The sequence below is a fragment of the Leptinotarsa decemlineata genome, unplaced genomic scaffold, assembly GCF_025532065.1.
Source record: "Leptinotarsa decemlineata unplaced genomic scaffold, Ldec_3_MD MMD2_tig00026374_RagTag_RagTag, whole genome shotgun sequence".
Classification (NCBI taxonomy): Eukaryota; Metazoa; Arthropoda; class Insecta; order Coleoptera; family Chrysomelidae; genus Leptinotarsa; species Leptinotarsa decemlineata.
In genome coordinates, this window is record NW_027412710.1 from 4,087,253 (window position 1) to 4,107,439 (window position 20,187).

At 34.5% G+C, this 20,187-nt stretch overlaps 2 protein-coding genes across 2 annotated transcripts in view; one reads left to right on the plus strand and one right to left on the minus strand.

Annotated features, from left to right (window-relative positions):
• Nucleotides 1-579: 579 nt before the first annotated feature.
• LOC111503612 (uncharacterized) lies at nt 580-5,366 on the minus strand. The gene is made up of 4 exons (XM_023157962.2): nt 5,142-5,366; nt 4,744-4,929; nt 3,536-3,749; nt 580-845 (listed from the first exon to the last, which is right to left on the minus strand). The coding sequence occupies exons 2-4, from the start codon at nt 4,922-4,924 to the stop codon at nt 638-640; spliced, it is 603 nt and encodes a 200-aa protein (XP_023013730.2). The 5' UTR covers nt 4,925-4,929; nt 5,142-5,366; the 3' UTR covers nt 580-637.
• Nucleotides 5,367-6,109: 743 nt separating this feature from the next.
• Nucleotides 6,110-20,187, plus strand: part of Dp (transcription factor Dp) — a 30,377-nt gene continuing 16,299 nt past the window's right edge. Inside the window, exons 1-6 of the mRNA XM_023157961.2 lie at nt 6,110-6,476; nt 6,563-6,696; nt 12,825-12,891; nt 16,129-16,196; nt 16,248-16,420; nt 19,579-20,103. Coding sequence (XP_023013729.1) covers nt 6,428-6,476; nt 6,563-6,696; nt 12,825-12,891; nt 16,129-16,196; nt 16,248-16,420; nt 19,579-20,103 — 1,016 coding nt within the window. The 5' untranslated portion in view covers nt 6,110-6,427. The remainder of the gene's footprint in view (nt 6,477-6,562; nt 6,697-12,824; nt 12,892-16,128; nt 16,197-16,247; nt 16,421-19,578; nt 20,104-20,187) is intronic.

The following is a 20,187-nucleotide window of genomic DNA, read 5'->3' on the forward strand; positions in this document are numbered from 1 at the left end:
AAACTGTGGCTGTTGATGAAAACTACAAACTTGTAATTAGAAGAACAGTAGGTACATTCTAAGATAGACTTTCGACAAAATAATGAGAGCTTTGGAAGGTATGTCTTCAATGATAGGCAGAAATGGTGGAAAACCTTGAAGGGATTTAATTCAAACTGGAAAAAACGAAAAAAAAATCGCTGTTAATCGAAAATGAGATTCATTTGTTGGAGGAGACAGACTGTATCTAAGACAGATAAAAGAGTTTCGACGAGAGGATAGAAAGATTCATCATCTGGAAGAAACTTGGCTCATCGAAAGATACACCGTTGTAAAAATTTCGCAAGAAATATTTTGAGCAAATGTTAGACCTCATTCCACCTAACTCTGTGATTGTGATGGAAAAGTCATTATTCCAGAAAAGTTTTCTGCGCCTGCTCCAAATCAGGTGGCCCGGGAGTTATCAAAATACCCAGAATGGAAAGGCAATGACCATAGCAGTGGTTGCCACTGACACTGAAGAAATAAATATGTTCAACACTGTGGGAAATAGTACAAATTTATAGCAAAAATATCTGGAACCGCACAACTCAAACAAAATTTAAATATTCAAACATTTTTATTTACAAAATATACCTCAATAAAATATAGCCCATACTTATAAAAACAAATCTTGCAAAAATTGTTTTCTATCATCCAGGATATCAGTTTCTTTCTTCTCTTCTTCAACAGTGCTGGCATGTTCAAATGCTTTGCTGTTAGTACCCTTTTTCTTCAAATTCTGAGCAAAGAATGTACTCTTCTTCTTGGCAAGTTGTATTTCAGCTCTCAATTTTTGTCGCCTTGCTGCCTTTTCATATGCTAACCTAAAAAATGTATTACGAAATTACAGATACCCAATAGAAATATTCTAAAAACAAATTCAAAGATCACAGACTTAGGCAAAGCAAATGAGTTCTAAAAAATTCTACATGTCTCACTAAGGCTACAGCTGAATTTTACGAAAATCTATCAGGTCCCTCCGCAAGGATTATCAAAATATTGTGAAAACTAGAATGATTACATCGTTTCTGAAACACTTGCGCAGTTCTTAGCTGACCAGAGAGTAGTATAGCAGCGGACGTTCTCGACCAATTCATACACATACAGCTGCCGGACTGAGTCATGGCCGGTGAGAAGCCCCTCCCTTAAGATGTCATACACCAACCCAAACTTCACGCAAATACGATTTTTCCCACCGGTCATGACTCAGTCCGGTAACTGTACACGTGACTATTATTGAGATAATACAACTTCGTTCAACATTCTTTGAAAATCGACTCCGAATAATCATATACTGCACTCCGAATAACTTAAAGGCTGCTTCTTCGCCAATCTATCGATTCGGCGATATGGATGTCTTTATACATGCTTTCGCTACCCCGCAGAAGGGTTCTGGGCCGATCATAGCCTTGAAAGCGCCTTCACGGCCTCCTCATTGCCCTTGTGTCTCTCATTTTCGGGTACCCAAGCTAGAGTGACCCAATTTTGCGTACTTAGGCTGAGCGCCTTAACTGCCGCCTGGCTGTCGGAGAAAATGGCAATGGTTTTGTTTGTGACCTTCTGCCTGTTTATTTCCCCTATACAGTGTTCGATTGCCGCTACTTCTGCCTGGAACACAGTTGCTTTATGTCCGAGGCTGAGTGCGATTCTCGTCTATGCTCTGCCTCCGTATATACCGGCTCCCACTCCTTCTTGGGTCTTTTGAGCCATCTGTATACCAAGATTCTTCCGCTTTTGCCGGTGGGCCGTTTTGCCAGTCCTCTCTCTTTGGTATGATGATTTTGAAATATTTTTGAAAGTTGTACTGCGGAACTGTGTTATCCACGGGCATTATTGGATCTGCCTTCAGTTTCTGTACAGTTTCAAGTATTCTGCACCGTGTGACTGGCAGATTGGGGTTTGCCCCTGCATTAGCCTGTGTGTCACCAGCCGAGCTTCTCTTTGTATGTAGATGTGCAATGGTGGGAGTCCGAGTAGGACCTCAAGTGCTGCAGTTGGGGTCGTTCTCATGACTCCCGCGACTCTCCAGGAATTACTTTCTGCGACCTCAGCGAAGCATTTGATTATTTCTAACGACATTCTACATACCAAGCAAGAACACTACCATTTTAATCCTTCAAGTCTAACTTTTATTGAACCCTACCTGAATAACAGAATTCATACAGTCTAATAACAATACATTTTCTGAAGCATGTATTGTAATTGTGGGGGTGCCACGGGACTCGCTAATAGGGCCTCCCCTTTTCATTATATATTTTAATGAATTACCAGCCAATCTTCCTTCTAGAAGTTATGTGTTGTGCACTGACGATACAACCTTTGCTTATAGGAATAAGAATTTAAACATTTTAGCTTAATATGCACGAAACGCATTTGAGGGCATCACAGTGGTTTACTGGGAATCAATTATGTGTTGATGCAAATGAGATAATGCATATTTTCTCATTGTCAGCTAATTGATAATCAGCAGGCTGTAGAATTTTCTGGTTTATTTTCAGATTGAAAATTACCATGGGCCTGACCGATATCTCAGCCAGCGAATAAACACATGACTCACCACGAAAAGTCTAGTTGAGTAACGAAACCACTAGAGAAATCTAGAGCGATCGTTACCGATATAAAAGGCCGGCTTCTCGTCCAGAGAGGAAGTCTGAATTCAAAAAGCGAATCGAGCGGTTAAACAAAGAATTCAAATAGTGAAGATAAATTAAGAGTTAGTTACTACCTCTGACCGCACTGTTCCAAACTTTTTGGCCTTCAAAGAATACTAAATGGCCTTATTTCTCGAGCAGAGGTCAAGGGCTACTTCAAGATGAACTAAATCATGACACTACCCACTTTATATATTTTTCGATGCTTAATAAGAATTCTTGATAGACAACAAATATGAAATGCAGGTCTCAAAGCTCCTGAATTTATGTCATTAAGGAAAATCTGATATTATGAAAGCTATTATTAAGCATCTTGGTTTCATAAAATAAGCTCCCTTTATATCTGAAAAGGTTATCGTATAATAATTTGAAAACATAAATTCAATATATAGGAAAGTTATTGCTCAATCTATGATATTTTTAATGCTGAAATGGGTTGTTACTCAACATAATTTGTTTATCTTCATTTACATATTATTACTGGAGTTTTTTTCCAACACCAAACCGTTATTTTAACACGTGTTTCGATCACCAAGTGATCATCTTCAAGAGGAAGATAAACCATTTACATAATTTGACTATAATTTGTTTATGAAGTTCTGTATGTTGGTTGTGTTTGATTGATTTTAGCTGTAATTTGTATGTTATTTTGAATGTGATTCACTATTTAGCCACATTTTCTTTATGATTAGAAACACAAATGCTATCAATTTAAGTTTTTCCTGAATAAATTTCACAATCTGTAACATTCACGAAGAAATATTGTGATTCCCATTCAAACAGATTTCAATTTTCAACTCGTGCACACACCAATTGAAAAAAAGGATCAGAACAAGCATCCTAAGCTTAAACTTAGCGCTTACCTTTCATGAAGATGTGTCCATTTGAAACGGGAGAGATATTTCATGCTCCAAATATGATCATACTGCTTAGATTTTTTTCTGTTGCTCACTTGAGTGTTATTGAGAAGAGCAACCACTTTTTTTGCAACAGATTTCCTTTCGAATTCCACCCAACCTTCTGTGAATTTACTGACTTTTTTTCTCTTACTTTTTTCTTTCTTTGTATCCTTCATATCTGGAATGAGTAGAAAATTATAATAGAGGCCGTTAACAATGATAAATAATAATAATAATACTAATAGTGACAAAATAGTGAGCTGCATTGAACAACTGATACCACTTTGGTGAACTCGCTTCACCATAACATCTGGTCAAGCAAGAGTCCAAACAGAGTGGGTCACTTTCAAAAGGGGTGTATTGTGACACCCCTGGGAACCGGAGGCACAAGGTCACCCATTTGTTTTATATAGATGATCTTGAACTTTATGCCTCTGGTGAGAAGGATCTCCGTCAATCCTTGAGCGTGGTGGAAGAGTAAACGCATGCTATCGGTGTGAAATTCGGGATAGAGAAATGTTCAATGGTCCATCTCAAAAGAGGACGATGGGGAGACTACGGAAAGGATGTGCAGCTCGTAGATGGAAGCATCCTACACCAATTGGATGCCGGAACGACGTATACTTACTTCGGGGTGGAGCAACGCCACTCACAAAAGGTAACAGCAGTGAAGAACTCTCTCTGACCTGAGAGTGCTGTATCACCATCCACGGCACTCTTACGGTATTGACGAGACACCGGTGTAGTCCTACGCTCCAGGGGATATTGAATCCATTGTGGGGAACGAGAAGTGCCGAATTTATTGGAACTATTTGTTCCCCACCCTCAGGCTGATACAAACTAATAAGCCTGATTTAGTCCTTCTCGACCACCAGAGCAAGACGATATTTGTCGTGGAGTTTTCAACTCCTGGCGAGACGAATATCGTCCGAAAAGAGGAGAAACAGATAAAATATCGAGATTTTCTCTTCAAATTCCGCAGACTCTATCCAGACCACTCTGTCAAGATGGTTGTTCTGATTATTGGAGTCCTTGGTGGAATGATGTCCTCTCTACTCTCGAATCTTAAAATCATACCGGCTTGCGGCACTAAGGCAGATCAGTCATTAATATGTGAAATGGGAATCAAATCCCTTCAAAATAAAAATTTCATAAGATAAAATGAAAATTACCCTTATCTGCCAACTGTAAATATATTCTTCCTACTGTACCAAATTTACTAAATACTTCTTTTATCAAAGATACATTCATATAAGGAGGTATCGATGATAAATAGATAATGCCCTTTTTTGGGTTTTTTTTCAACTTCACTGGGCTAGTAGAGGGTTCTGACGTACTATTCTCCTGAGTCATGTTTCCTGCAAATAAAACAATTAGTATCGATATCATCATCTATATTCGAAAGAAATCTCAGTTGTCATGTAAATTAGGTAGAAGTTCAACCTGCAACTCCAAAGCTTTGGAATTGTTCTTATTCAACTGAATATGCACATACCTTGACACGTTTCAATCATCCTCAGAACTTGAATATCAAAATTTACCTAAAAATTATGTTAAAAAATATACTTACTAAATAATTCTGCAATAGTTAGAAGCGTATTCCGAACAATAACATACAACTGAAAAGGGCCTGAGTACAACAAAAAAAACACAAAACTTAAGAATTCCACCTGGGAATATATGAAGTTATTATCCTTTTGTATCTTTTCTATCTCCTATAAATCACATACTACATACAAGAAATGTCAACGTGCCTATTTGTTATTGTTATTCTAGCCTGTTATGGTCATAGGTTAGAGTTTTTATTTATTCTTCTTCTTTATATTATAATTTTGTGTTTAATGTTCTCATATCCCAAAAGATGGCGCTACAGTAACCATCTATCTTCCAGTTGCGTAATATACTTTAAAGTAATTTTGTCTTATTGGGAGTGCAGAAGTCTTGTTTTTCCACATTACTGCGATTCTCATGTATTCAGTGTTCCATTGATACAAAAGCCGTGTTGTTTTTTCTATTTCCATATCTTCTTAGCTTACAGGTCGAATTAGTATGAAGATAACAAGGGTCATACTCTTCTCATTTTGGAGCAGCGGCGAAGCTATATATGGTGTCACTACCCGGGGAGTAGGCAGATTGAGACCTCAGTATATTACTTTCTCGAAAATAGCTACCGAATTCTCCGGAATCAACTTTTCTCTAATTACTTCTTATTCGCAACTCGGATAGCTACAGCAAAAGGATGCCAGAGAAAATTGTACTTTTTGAAGATTCGCATATGAAAACGTAGACATAAATAAACACAATTTATTATTAATAAAATGATTTAGTTAGATGAAGATTTTCAATATTATTGAAACACTATATAATATTTTAATCGGTAATGACAGAATTTTTCGATTTCCGATATGATTTTTGTCAAACAGTATATATTTTATTTCAATGTGATTTACCATAAACATCATCTTTCCTACTCATTGACAAGTGGCGCCAATCATGAATTTTGTGAGCGTTTTCCACGTGAAACATTTTATTCAATGACCAATGAGATCAAATATTTCCTACCCGCCGCCAAGTTTATTTCTTCATATATCTGCACGAACTTGGCTGGTTTTGTCGTGCAGTGTATAAATTAAAATTGCGTTAATCTTGTAATGGTTTGGAAATTATGGTAGTAGAATAATCAGTGTAGTTAGGGAGCTATTGAAATAAACTTTAACTTTGAAGATATCCAAGTATTTAACTTTTATGTTATGGTATTACAGAAGTCGCCATTTTGAGCTTCGATACTTATTAGGAATGATTTGACCAGATATTTAAGTATTTATTATTTTTGTAATACACTTTACGATAGATAAAATGTCTCATCAGGTGAATACAACAAACTGGCTGATACAAGGATCCAACGGTAAACTTTATTCACTTCCTACGGAATATTGGAAATATTTTTTAAATTTTATGTTGTTTTGGTAATAAATGAGTTTTTATTTTAAGGCCAGCCACAAATGATCAAGTTGGTTCAACCTACCGGCAAAACATTGGGTGGAATAATGACTTCAGCAATGACTGGACAACCAGTCAAAATTTTCAAATCCTCTTCATCAACAAATGAAGGTGAATCACCACAGGTGAGTTTTTTTGATAATTATGGTGCCAATCTTGTATTGGTGAATATTTGAAGTTTGAAAAAATGTGCATGGATACTATAATTGACGACAAATGGATTTTTAAGGAATCATTTGACATCAATTGAAGCCTCTCTGTCATAAAGCGGCACAGCGCTAATTTCACCATATATCAAGGATTGTTTTTGAATGTAATAAAATATACATAATCTTTATATCCCTCTGTATGGCTATATGCTTTTATATAATCATTAAAGTTGGGGTGGATTCATGCAAGACAACTTTACTTAAGTATAACTAACCTATCTCGTATCAAGTTAAGAAGTTGAACCGATAACTAATGGGAACATTCATGCAACATATTTAGTTGCTCAACTTATCAAGTTCGCTAACTTTTAACTATCGCTAATGATATTGAAGCAGTTTGGAAATGAAAGATAAACATTTGATCCAACCAAATTATTTGAAAACTTTATGGGAATAGACGACCATGCCCTAATAGATTTGGTGAAGCAGAATAAATTCTTTTTTATAAAAGGTGAAATGCTAACTTGGCAATAAAATGGCATCTCAAAGTAGCCATAAAGATATAGAGAGGTAGGGATATGCCAACAATGTTTGTGAATGACAGTTACTACTTTTGTTGTGAAATAAGTTTAATTACTTATTGCGAGTATATGTATCAGTGTGAACGCCTGAAGAAGTTATTGTATAGCGAAACACGTGTTGGTTTTCAATAAAACTTTATGTAATTCAATTTAATGTATTCATTTATTTATTCATTACATGGGATAACCCAATTTAGAAATAGCTACTATTAAGGCTACTAGCTAAGGAAAAGAGCCAGTGACTGCTGTTTGAATGAAAAGTTTAACCGAATGAAAAGGGAACTCAACATAAAAATATCTTCTGAAAAGAAAATATATCACTATAACCTAATGAACAATTCTCATAACAAATCAAAGACCTTGTGGAATCTGGTAAAAATGTGGAATCCAGCTAGAATGAAAAGGATAACCTAACTTATAACAGGAAAAAAATGTCCGACAAACAGGAAGTTGCAAATCTGTTTGGAGAGATTATTTTTCAACCTCAGTGGAAAGAAAAATAAACTCTCTCAACTTGCCTCAAAATAATTGTACCAAAAATGAGATGAGCTCTTCACAGAGCATGTTTATCAAACCTATTACCGATTGTGATATCAAGCACATTATCCTGGGTCTAAAAAAGAAATACTCTGCAGGGATCGATGAGATTCCAGCTTTACTACTGAAAGACTGTGTCGAAGAAATCACAAGTGAATTGGCTACTCTTGTGATTACTCAGTGTTTAAAAAAGGAGACACACATTGTATAGAAAACTATAGAATGATATGTATTCTCAACTGCTTTTCAGAAGTTATAGAAACAGCTGTGTATAATCAATTGATAAATTACCTTGAGCATAGAAAAATATTAACCTCTTGTCAGCAATGTTTCTGACCCAACTACTCCATTGAGACCTCATCAACAGATATGATTCATATGATGCACTATTTGGAACCTTTGGTGAAGTAATGAATATTACTGTAGTTTTTTCCCAACACCAAACCGTTATTTTTAACACCTCGACACGTGTTTGGATCACCAAGTGATCATCTTCAAAGACCAGACCAAAGACCATCTTAAAACCAGTTTTAATCTGGTTTTAACTCAAAACCAGTTTTAATCTTCTTCTCTGAAGATTAAAACCAGTTTTAATCTGGTTTTAACATAAAACCAGTTTTAATCTTCTTCTCTGAAGATTAAAACCAGTTTTAATCTTCCTCTTTGAAGATGATCACTTGGTAATCGAAACACGTGTCGAGGTGTTAAAAATAATGATTTGGTGTTTTGAAAAAACTCCAGTAATATTCAGATATGATTCAGTATATCTATGAAAATATCAATAAAAATTAATATGTATTAGAATTGAGGTTAAATTTTTTTATTAATCCCAAGAAACATCATATGTTCATAGTAGAAACAATGTAACATACAAATTGAAAAAATAAACCATCTAAGAATAATACATACAACAAATGAAAAAAAAAAAAACCTAAGAATAATACATACAACAAATGAAAAAAAAAAAAAACAAAAAAAAAGTGAAACTACCAAAACTATCAATCTATTTCAAGATATATTCTTTTTAGTTCTGTTTTGAATTTCGTTTAATTCAATTTTTTATATTGTTAGGTATTTTATTACATAAATTAACTCCATCATGAAGAATACATTTTTGACCAAATTTACTTTTGGTAAAGTAATAAATTTGTGTTGGTTGATCTTCCCTGTATGAAGCCATGCTGTTGATCCTTGATTATATTTTTGCACATCCAAGACACATCCAACAGAACATTGAAGCCCAAAACTTTTGTTGGTCTGTCAAAAAATGGTCAATAATAATTCTTTCATTCAAACCTGTTGGAGTAAGGGACACCATTATACAGTGTGTAAAAGCCAAATGGAATAAATTCATTATTTCGGTTACAGTACTTATTTTAACCCGAAACACGTCAAATTTAAATTATAATTTGACATACGTCAACGGAAAAATGCTACCCCTACCTTCAACCCCGTCGAATGACAGGTACAACCCCCAATTTTTTAAATGGAAAGTATAGGCTTGTGATATATCGTTTGAAAGGTCTCTTCATTCTCTATTCAAAAATGTTATCGCTTTCAAGTTTATTGCAACAATTAAGATAAAATAAATTAAAATCATGTGGTTACCAAAATTCGATAAAATACACTCAAAACTTATTGCAATATACTCAAAACTTATTTCATGTTGAGGTATTGATAATAAGAAAGTTAGCAAAAACTATAGCAATGTTATTTTTAGATGGTATCCTTTAAAAAACTGTAAATAATTTGGCAACATTAGTTTGAAACGCCTTGTCAATTTGTTTTGTATCTTACAACATTAGTTGTCAGTATATTATTTTAAGTTTAAAGTTCGTTAACTTCAAGTCTGACAAATGGTTAGACTAACGGAAATGCATAAAATAACAGTTTTACAAATGATTGGTTACGTAGATAAAACCCGAACACAACAGGAAGTAGCTTGCCTATTTCATGAGAAATTTCCTAATTTACCGCCCATATCTCAAGGAACAATGAGCAAAATAGGCAGTTTCACAAGCTCGGTCATGTGGGGCAGATAAAAAAGCAGCTGCCAATGCAATGAGTGATGAACTCAAATTATTTGTGATGCTTGAGTTTGAGGAAAACCAACATACATCGAGTAGACAGGCACCCATCATATCTTTGGTCCCTTTTTCATTGAGGGCAACTTGAATGGCAATAATTATTTGGCACTACTTAAGAATTATGTCGTTCCAAGTTTAGCAAATTTATATCCTGATCCAGGAAACCCTTAGGTTCCATAAATACGATATGGTTTCATCAGCATTGAGCACTAGCTTATTACCAAGTTAATGTCCGGCATTACCTCGATACAACATTTCCCAATCGGTGGATAGGGAGGCGAGGATTGATTGAATGGCCAGCTCGATCACCTGATCTTTCATCATTAGATTTTTATGGGGATATGTAAAGAGCAATGTGTACAAAACTAAACCTTCAGATTTGAATGACTTGAAAGAAAGAATAACGCTTGCGATTAGGTCGGTCACGCCTGATATGTTAAATAATGTAAGAAAACAGTTTTATTTGAGATTAGGAAGTTGCCAAGACCTTCGTTGTGAACATTTTGAACATCTACTTCGTTAACATCCATTGTTCTTTTTCGTGTTCTACATTTCATCAAGTTTTGCATTACATTTTAGTTTTAGAACGTATTTTATCGAATTTCGGTAACCACATGATTTTACGTATTCTAAAAACACTTTATTGTGTGATTTTCACACAATAAAGTGCAAATCACACAATAAAGTGTTTTTAGAATACGTCAGTTATGGATTTTTATCAAGTATCGGCCGATTCCATCATATATCTTAAGAAAGCCCCTGGGCTTTTTGGCCATTTGGTTTTTTAAACTAATTCTACGATGTGCTTTAACGACACAAAACATGTGGTTTTTCAATCAATGTATAAAAAATAGAGTGTACTCCAAATTTACCGCCCTGAAGACCAACAATAGAAGTAGAGCAGCCCAAGAAGGAATCAATTATGGAAAAAAACAAATGGATGAAGGTAGAAAGAAAATTCCTATATTGTAAGAGAGATATATTCAATGTTTATTTGAAAGTAATACATTATGAATTATTATTTAGATTGCATTATATAGTATTCCAAACTTTGGACACAGATGCTCGTGAAAAAGTTAATGACATAAAAAAAAAAAGCGTTTTTGTAAAACTGTCTAGTGAAAATCACACAATAAAGTGTTTTTAGAATACGTTAGTTATAAATTTTCATCGGTATCTGCCGATTTCATCATATATCACATGGTTTTAATTTACTATATCTTAATTGTTGCAATAAACTTGAAAGCGATAACATTTTTAAATAGATAATGAAGATACCTTTCAAACGATATATCACAAACCTGTACTTCCCATTTAGAAAATTGGGGGTCGTACCTGTCATTCGAAGGGGGTTGAAGATAGGGGTGACATTTTTACGTTGAAGAATGTCAAATTATAATTTACATTTGACATGTTTCTGGATTGTTTTAAATATGTGTAGTACCCGAAATATAGTATTTCAATTGAAGGGGTTATATTTTTAGGAGTGATTAATTTTTGGGAAAGAAAGTTTTTGGCTTTCTACTACTCCATCTTGATACAAAAAAAGTGGGAATCTTCCAAAGAAAGGAAGGAAGTAATCAATTTCAAAATGAGTAACTCTATACATGGATGTGTAGATCATGCAAAGAAGTAACTTTCAGACACAAACTGAAAGAAAGTCCTCCTGAAACAGCTACTTTCATATAAACATTGAATTATACGAAAGTAAAAAATTCTTTCGAAACAAATACTTCTATATGAACACTGAATTATACAGAAGATACTTTTCTCTACTCAGTTCGTATTTCAAACATTCGTTGTGGAATAAAAATCAGATATCATTCATATGAGTTCTACTTTAAATGAATGGTAACAAATTGCACTTACATGGAACACTGTCACCCTCACTGGTATACATCGATGTTTCGCCTTAAGACACTTGCCCTAAGGCTCTTCAGTACCAAATTGGATAACATTATAGAAAATACACACACTTCATTCATGAATTACGATTTTTAATGTCACGGAATAAGCTTGATCTGCTTATGTCATCGATGACATCGTAATGACATTCATGACCTTCATTTGGAAGATTCCCTCATCCTTTTTTTTGTATCAAGATGGAGTAGTAGAAAGCCAAAAACTTTCTTTCCCAAAAATTATAACCCCTTCAATTCCCATAAGATTCCTCTTGGCTGGGATTAAATAAAATAGGTGAATGAATGTCATTACGATGTCATCGATGACATAAGCAGATCAAGCTTATTCCGTGACATTAAAAATCGTAATTCATGAATGAATTGTGTGTATTTTCTATAATGTTATCCAATTTGGTACTGACGAGCCTTAGGGCAAGTGTCTTACGGCGAAACATCGATGTATACCAGTGAGGATGACAGTGTTCCATGTGAGTGCAATTTGTTACCATTCATTTAAAGTAGAACTCATGTGAATGACATCTGATTTTTATTCCACAACGAATGTTTGAAATAAAAACTGAGTAGAGAAAAGTATCTTCTGTATAATTCAGTGTTCATATAGAAGTATTTGTTTCGAAAGAATTTTTTAATTTCGAATAATTCAATGTTTATATGAAAGTAGCTGTTTCAGGAGGACTTTTTTTCAGTTTGCATGATCTACACATCCATGTATAGAGTTACTTATTTTCAAATTGATTACTTCCTTCCTTTCTTTGGAAGATTCCCTCATCCTTTTTTTTGTATCAAGATGGAGTAGTAGAAAGCCAAAAACTTTCCCAAAAAAAGAATTTATTCCATTTGGCTTTTACACACTGTATACCCCAGTACATCACAAATATCAAAGTTTTCAAATAGAATATTTAGGAAAACAGACTTATCAAGTAATATAGTTCTGACCTCTTTTTATAGTTTTTGAAAATTGTGTTTTTTTGTTATAGATATTTACCACAGGAAAGTCACCAAATCAAGTTTTGAGGACTATAGGAACCCCAAGGGTGGTAACAAGTAAGTTTTTTAACAATTTTCCATTCAATATAACTATTAGGTTGTTTCAAAAGTTTTTGTCAGATTTTATGAGTCTATTTTAAACTGTAATATCTCGGTGAATGCTTATTCATCTGAATTGAACTAAGCGCCATTTGAATTAGTGCACTTTTGCCAACTTAACACAAGTCGATTAAGTCCGTCAGCATAAAATTGGGTGCTTGGGATTCGATGCAGTAGACGAAGGCCGTTTTTGCCTGGTCCTGATTGGCCAATGTTTTATCAAAGTGCTTGAAAAGATAGAAGTTGGTTGGCGAGAGGTCTGTGTAGTATAGTGGCTGAGGTAGAACTTCAACGCTCAATAAATTCAATTTTTGGACGGTGATTTGTGAAACGTGCGGACGTACGTTGTCGTGGAGCAGAATAGGACCCCTTCCATTGACCAGTGTCGGCTGCTGCTGACGCAATTTTTGGTACATTTGATCTAAAAAAGACTAATGTTTTCAAAATTTTAATTTATTGTACAATGGGGAATGTTCCTCAATTTGGTTTATTACAGCAAATGCAAGTTTGAACAGGATAAAGTTGAGTTCAATTCATGAGTTTTTCAGATTAACTTCGAAAAGTATTCAAATTGATGTTTCAAATGTTGGGTTTTAATTTTTGAAGGGATTTGTTTCTAATTCACATATTGGCAACAGCGTCTATATCAATTTGAAATAATTTATACGTACCTAGATATTCTACTTTAAAAAAGGAAAATTATCTTTAAATCAACAAATAAGGCAAAATATAAATTATAGTTCAATACCACTGTAGCAATTAAATTTTCGCTACTTTACTTTGTTAATTTTAGAAGTTTTTCTGTAGAGACCTATGGTGGTATAGTTGCTTGGCTACCATCAATTCGGACAATTCTCTTAGATCAGATGTCCAACTTTCGGGGCGACCCGAGTTCGTTCGTTTGTTTTCGTGTTGGCGTGGTCCTAGATGGCTAACGATGCCAAGAGGCAGTGTAGACACCTCGGTTTCTGACCGAATGTAGCTGAACGCGTTGGGATTTTTACCCATTCAGTCTGGGTGAGTGGCGTGGAACATGTCAACAATGGCAGTTTGCACCATCTTCACGAGTAGGGAGATGGGAATGGGAAGAATTCTCTGACTGGAAGTTAGTCACTCCGAGTCACTCAGTCGGTGAGGAGGTGAGTTGATTGATGGTGGAGAGCAGCGGTCGTTACGGAAGAAGGGCAGAATTTGTCTGGTTTTGGCTTCCTTCTTCCAAAGTTTTATTTAGACCCACAAGACTCCATCGGACGATCACCCTGACTCCCTTCCCGAATAGGGTTACGCCGTTGAGATCAAGTCCATAGCCTCCCCACGACTTTTGGTAAATAAAAAATAACCTTCTCCAAGAGAAAGTTTTTAGAGAGGACAGATTTTTTGTTGGAAGAATAGTTTTTATGGAAGGATCGTTCTTGGGAAAATAGTTTTTTCGTTATTTCGGAGGAATTTAAATTGAAGGAGAGACAATTTTTTGAGGAACCGTTTTTGGAACGGATTATTTTGGGAAGAAAGACAAACCATCATCGGGATACGCTTCGTATGATTTTTGATGAAACCCTTTTGAATTGTGGAAGTTTTGGACCCCGCTGAAAATTCATCCAGGAGAATTCCACCGTTGACTCCTACCACGGCTCCAGTGAACAGGTTTTATTAATATTAAGAACCATTTAATTTGTAAAATCTGATTTTGATACTCAGGTATAACTATGTATCTCAACCATATGTAAAACCATCACAGTACTGTGTGGCTAAAAATGGAACACAATCCACCTGATAATTGAGTATAATTTGAGTATCCACTAATAGAAACATAATTTTTAATTTCTTTTGAAAAACTGTTCCTGAACCAGTGAAGAGCCAAATTTTAATAAAATTGTATGTGTTTATGTTTCATTTATTTGTCGATTCACACTCATCAACGAACATCTTATGGTCAAGTCTCTAATAGTTCTGGGTATACCATCTAAGTAGTCATTATTTGTTTGCTCAACTTTCCAAGTAAGTACTCTTTGACTAGATATTATAAAAAGTTGTAGTGGCGCCCCTCTCATTTTCCTTTGACCTTTAAATTACTGAAATTTTGCTCGAACCCATAGTGCCTACCGACGAAGAGCTGCCGTCTGCATTGTACCATTTAGATAAATTTTTGAAAATTTCCCTTTTGAGTGAAAGTTTGCTACACCACCTCCACAAGCCACATAAACAACAGGTGTTTTGTTATTTATTTATATAGAGGAAGATAGGTTAGGTGCACAAAATGTCATATGTTACAGAATGTCTCGGAACTCGGAACATAAGTAAACAGAACAGCACGCCTCTGAAATATGTCATCTTTGTCTCGTACAGGTAACAAATTCATTGTCCTTTATTAGCTATAACCGATGTTACCAAATAGTGAAATAAAAACGAATTCCTTTAAATGTTGAGTGCATTATTTCATTCCTCTTTTTTAAGTATTTAAATAATTTTTTAAAGAAAAAGGTTGAATTGATAAGTTTAAAATGCGTTGTTTTAGAACTCTTTTATGGAAACTACTTGATTTTCGTTAGGAGGAACATTCCCCTTCAGCTTCCTTCAGCTTCTCAAGCTTCTGGTAATGTTCGAGATGATGATAATTCCAATTCTCTTGTAAATTACCTTTATTATGCGATCAAATCTAAGTATATGGTAATTTTAAAGTTGCATTCCTCCAAATCCTGCTCTGAAAATTATATAAAAAATCCCCATTTGAATAAAGGGAATAATACCGTTAGGTTTTTCCCCGTGGGTTGACCGATAATTGACTACACTGAACAATAATCAAACTTAACTTTATTTCACTTCGAATACAACAAACACTTCAACTAAAACTTCAACTAAAACTTCAACTAAAACTTCAACTATTATTCGAATATCTATCGCCTCTTCTATCGCCAGTCTCTTCTTTCATTGGATGTTGAACGAGATCGACAGTCCCGCCACTACCTGCAAATTATTTTGTCAACAACTACTGAAAAATAATGTACCGACGCCTATGTCGAGGCGGGAATTCCTTTTCTGTGCTGTTCCAATTAGTATTGGAAATACTATACCAGGGTAAAAACGATTATATTGAGGAGCTCACTTTCAATGTGACAAGAATTTTTTTTTGTACTCTTGCCATTTGCACTTGATATTTGCATTGGGTCACCTTATAACAAATGTTTTTCGTTTCAGAAACCATTCCAATACATGTCAACAAGATGCCCGCCATAAAAACCATTAAGCTGACTCCTTCGCAAATGGTAACATTAGTTTTGTTTGTTACTTTTTTTTTACTAACTACTATTTTTCAGCAAAATATAAAATTTGCCACGACAGGGACCACGAAATTTCAAATTTCTCCACAAACTGCTACAGTACCTATATTCACATCCCAATCTACACAACCCGCTAAAAATTTATCTCCACCGATTCTCACAAAACGGAAAAGGCAAGACAGTATTGAGCTAGACTATGCACTGGAATCGTGAGTAATATTTTTTGAAGTGATTCCACAGTAATGATAACTGATTATGAGAGAGATTTACAGAATAGTTGCATTTTGTCCAGTCCAGTCAGTTTATATACAATAAAGCAACAAAACTTTTGGGCCTTGGTCCCTCGACGATTATGAAGAAAATATTTCCCAGACAATCTCTACAACTATTGACTTAGTTTTGACACAAAAAAAATGTAATTCAAAAATTAACCTCTCAACAGTAAAGAGTAGAACCAAAACCTCTGGTATAGAATAAATTCAACACATTGTTTCCTTACCTCAGTAATTCAGTGTTTGTGTTGGACTCTGGTCTCTAACCTTATTCATATTTGACGATTACGAAAGTATAGGATCTTGTGAAAGTGGGCAGAACTATTGATCTGAGATATGATTATTATAAATGAAGCGTTGTTTGTCAGATTTCTTAATACTAAGGTGATTTGCATGATGTGATAGAATGAAAACCGAAAAATGGCAAGTCAAATCGAAAGGGAAGCTGGGAAATCAATATCATAATAACTTAAATCTGTTTAATGTGTCACTTCAGGTCTTTAAAAATCAATTGCGAAGGCTATATAATTTTCAAAGCTCTTCTTTACTTTACTATTTTCTTTGTAAGTACCAGATTTGCTTCATCTTTTACGATTATAGTCACTAGACATAAGACATAAGGATATTTGTGACAAGTCATAGATAGTTGGTACAAATTAGTGTGCAAACAGAGATAACAATATAAAAGCAGCATTAAATATAAATTTTGAAAATGATTTACCAAATTGTTAACAAATAAAGAACCGAATTATATAAAAAAAAGATTCCTAAATATATAAATAGTGATGTACAAAAATTAGGGCTATTTAGTCTGAATATGTACTTTGCATGAAATGAGGTATAACGTACCCTTTAGTTTTCCTTTTGAAAAAATTAAAATTCAATTCAGTCACATTAAATGGGAGTTTGTTGAATAATTTAACGCCCAGAGAATTTCGTAATGACATTTCTAGTCTAAATATTGACTGTCTGAGTTGTCCCGCATTTCTAGTTTCATAATTATGATGATCTTGATTGTTTTTTTAGAGTAGTATTTTGTTTTTATGTACTTCTAACAGTGAGTAGAAAATCAACATACAGGGCAAATACATTATTTCCAATATTCTAAATAGTGGTTGACAGTGGAGCTCCAGCTATAATTTTGATGGCTTTTTTCTGCATGTGAAAAGCTCTGATCACGTAAGTAAATCTACCCCAAAGGAGTATCCCATATGAAAGGGAACAGTGAAAAAGGAAATAATACGAAATGAGAAATGTTACATGGCTCAACTGGCGAAGTAGAAGTTTCAGTTTGTTGGATGTAAACCAGTATTCTGCTTTATCTTCGGTTTCTTTGGCACTTACAAGTAAATTTGATTGTAGCATTGTGGTGTCGTTAACAAAGCAGAGTACTGTACTGGGTAAAAGGTAATAGAATATATCATTATATAGATTACAAAAAGGGATGGACCCAAGGTGGATCCCTGAGGCATTCCATTATTCATAGGCCTTTCATCTGATAAATTACCATTTATGTATACTGCCTGCTTTCCAGATGAGACATAAGACTGGAAGAATTTCAAATCTGATCCTCTGATACTATAAAATTCAAGTTTCACTGGTAGTAAATGATGATTTAGACGGTCAAAAGCTTTGCTCAGATCCCACAGTGTTCGAATCGTATGGTCTCCATTTTCCACGTTTCTAACCACCTGTTAATGACTTAAAGTACTGCGTCGGTGGTGGATCTATATCTGATGAATCCAAATTGATGTTCATGTAGAATATTGTGTTCATTCAGAAATAGCATTAGTCGCTCTTTCACGATAATTTCTACAATTTTTCCCAAAAAAGGTATAATTGTACGGAAGCGCATAAGGGCCACATATTTTTATTATTTGTTTCTTGGAAATTACGACTTTGAATCTCGAAATTTTGACTTTAATCTTGAAATTTCGACTTTAATCTCGAAATTTCGACTTTAATCTCGTAATTTCAAAATTACGATTTCAAACTCGAAATTTCGACTTTAATTTCGAAATTTCGATAATAGTCTTGAAATGTCGACTTGAAGTCGTAATTTCGAAATTACGAGATTAAAGTCGAAATTTCGAGATTAAAGTCGAAATTTCGACTCGAAAAAAGTTAGGGCAGTTTGAAATAAATAATGGCAGTGTACGCAGCGCCCTCTAGATTTTACATGAAAATTAATACGAAATTATGATTTCCCACGTCAAAAAACCCGGGTACCGAATTTCGTGCAAATAACTTATTTTTTGCAAGAGTTATTTTCAAAAAGCGAACAAAAAAATTAAATTTCAACACCCCGTATCTCCGAAACGAAGCATTTTCGGACACACGTTCACATAGACTTTTTTTCTGAAAATTGTCTCAGGAATACGTCACTTGAATATTTTAACGTACTTATGTTACACCTTGTATAAGCTTATATACTTAGCTTATATAAAGCATATAGAGCTTAGAAGTAGTTTTGTAAATAGAAGGACCAATTCCACATTTGCAAACCACCTTTTAGCCAGAAGGACATGAGTTCAATCATGAATACGAAGAGAAGAGTTTGAAACTCAATCTTCTAGAATGTTTAAGAATCAATAGATTAAAAAATTTGGGTAATTTGCTGAATGATCAAGTAGAATTGAATAACTCTCTGTTACTAAATATTTTTTCAAAGGTGGAAGCTGGGACACAAGCTGAGGTAATTTATTTCATTACAAACTCAGGTACTTGAAATGTAAGTATTTGAAATTCAAAATTAGGTAATATATAGTTAGTAAAGATAGGCCTGAAGAAGCCATTGTATGGTGAAACACGTGTTGCGTTTTTGTAAAACTGTTTAGTGAAAATCTCACAATTATTGACTTGAGACAACATGCGTTTCCTAACTATTTTTCTTCATTATCAATAATGATGAAACTCAATGGGGTATAAGGTTGATATTTTCTCAACCACAAGATAGTATTCATTCGGCTTATTTTTTGAATAGTGCAAGTAGTGTTTTGTGATTTGATTGCTCTTGAATATATTTTTGTGGATGGTTGGAGTACAGTTTGACTACCTATATAATTTCTTTCACCTTGCATGATTTTTTTTTTCAGGAAAAGAGGCAGGAAATCTGAAAAAGTTGGTAAAGGTCTGAGACATTTTTCTATGAAGGTCTGTGAAAAAGTCAAACAAAAAGGTGTTACGACATACAATGAAGTCGCAGACGAGTTAGTAGGGGAATTTACTAATTCCGTTAGTATTAATAGTTTGGCTGACCAATACGACCAAAAGAATATCAGAAGGAGAGTGTATGACGCTTTGAATGTTCTTATGGCCATGAATATAATATCGAAAGAAAAGAAAGAAATAAAATGGATTGGGTTACCAACGAACTCTCTACAAGAATGCCACCAACTTGAAAAAGAAATGCAGGCTAAGATTACCACTATAAGAGAAAAAGAGAAACAATTAGATGACTTGATATTGAATCAAATTGCATTCAAGAATTTGGCACAAAGGAATAAAGAAGCTGAAAGATTACATGGAATACCACCGCCGAATTCGTATATTCAGCTGCCTTTCATTGTGGTCAACACAAACAAAAAGACTATAATCAATTGTAGTATATCTAATGATAAGTAAGTATTTTACCTGGGAAACGAAATTTTCCATTAGGCCTCTTGATAACCTGTACTATTTTTTAAAAAAGCAACACGTCTTCT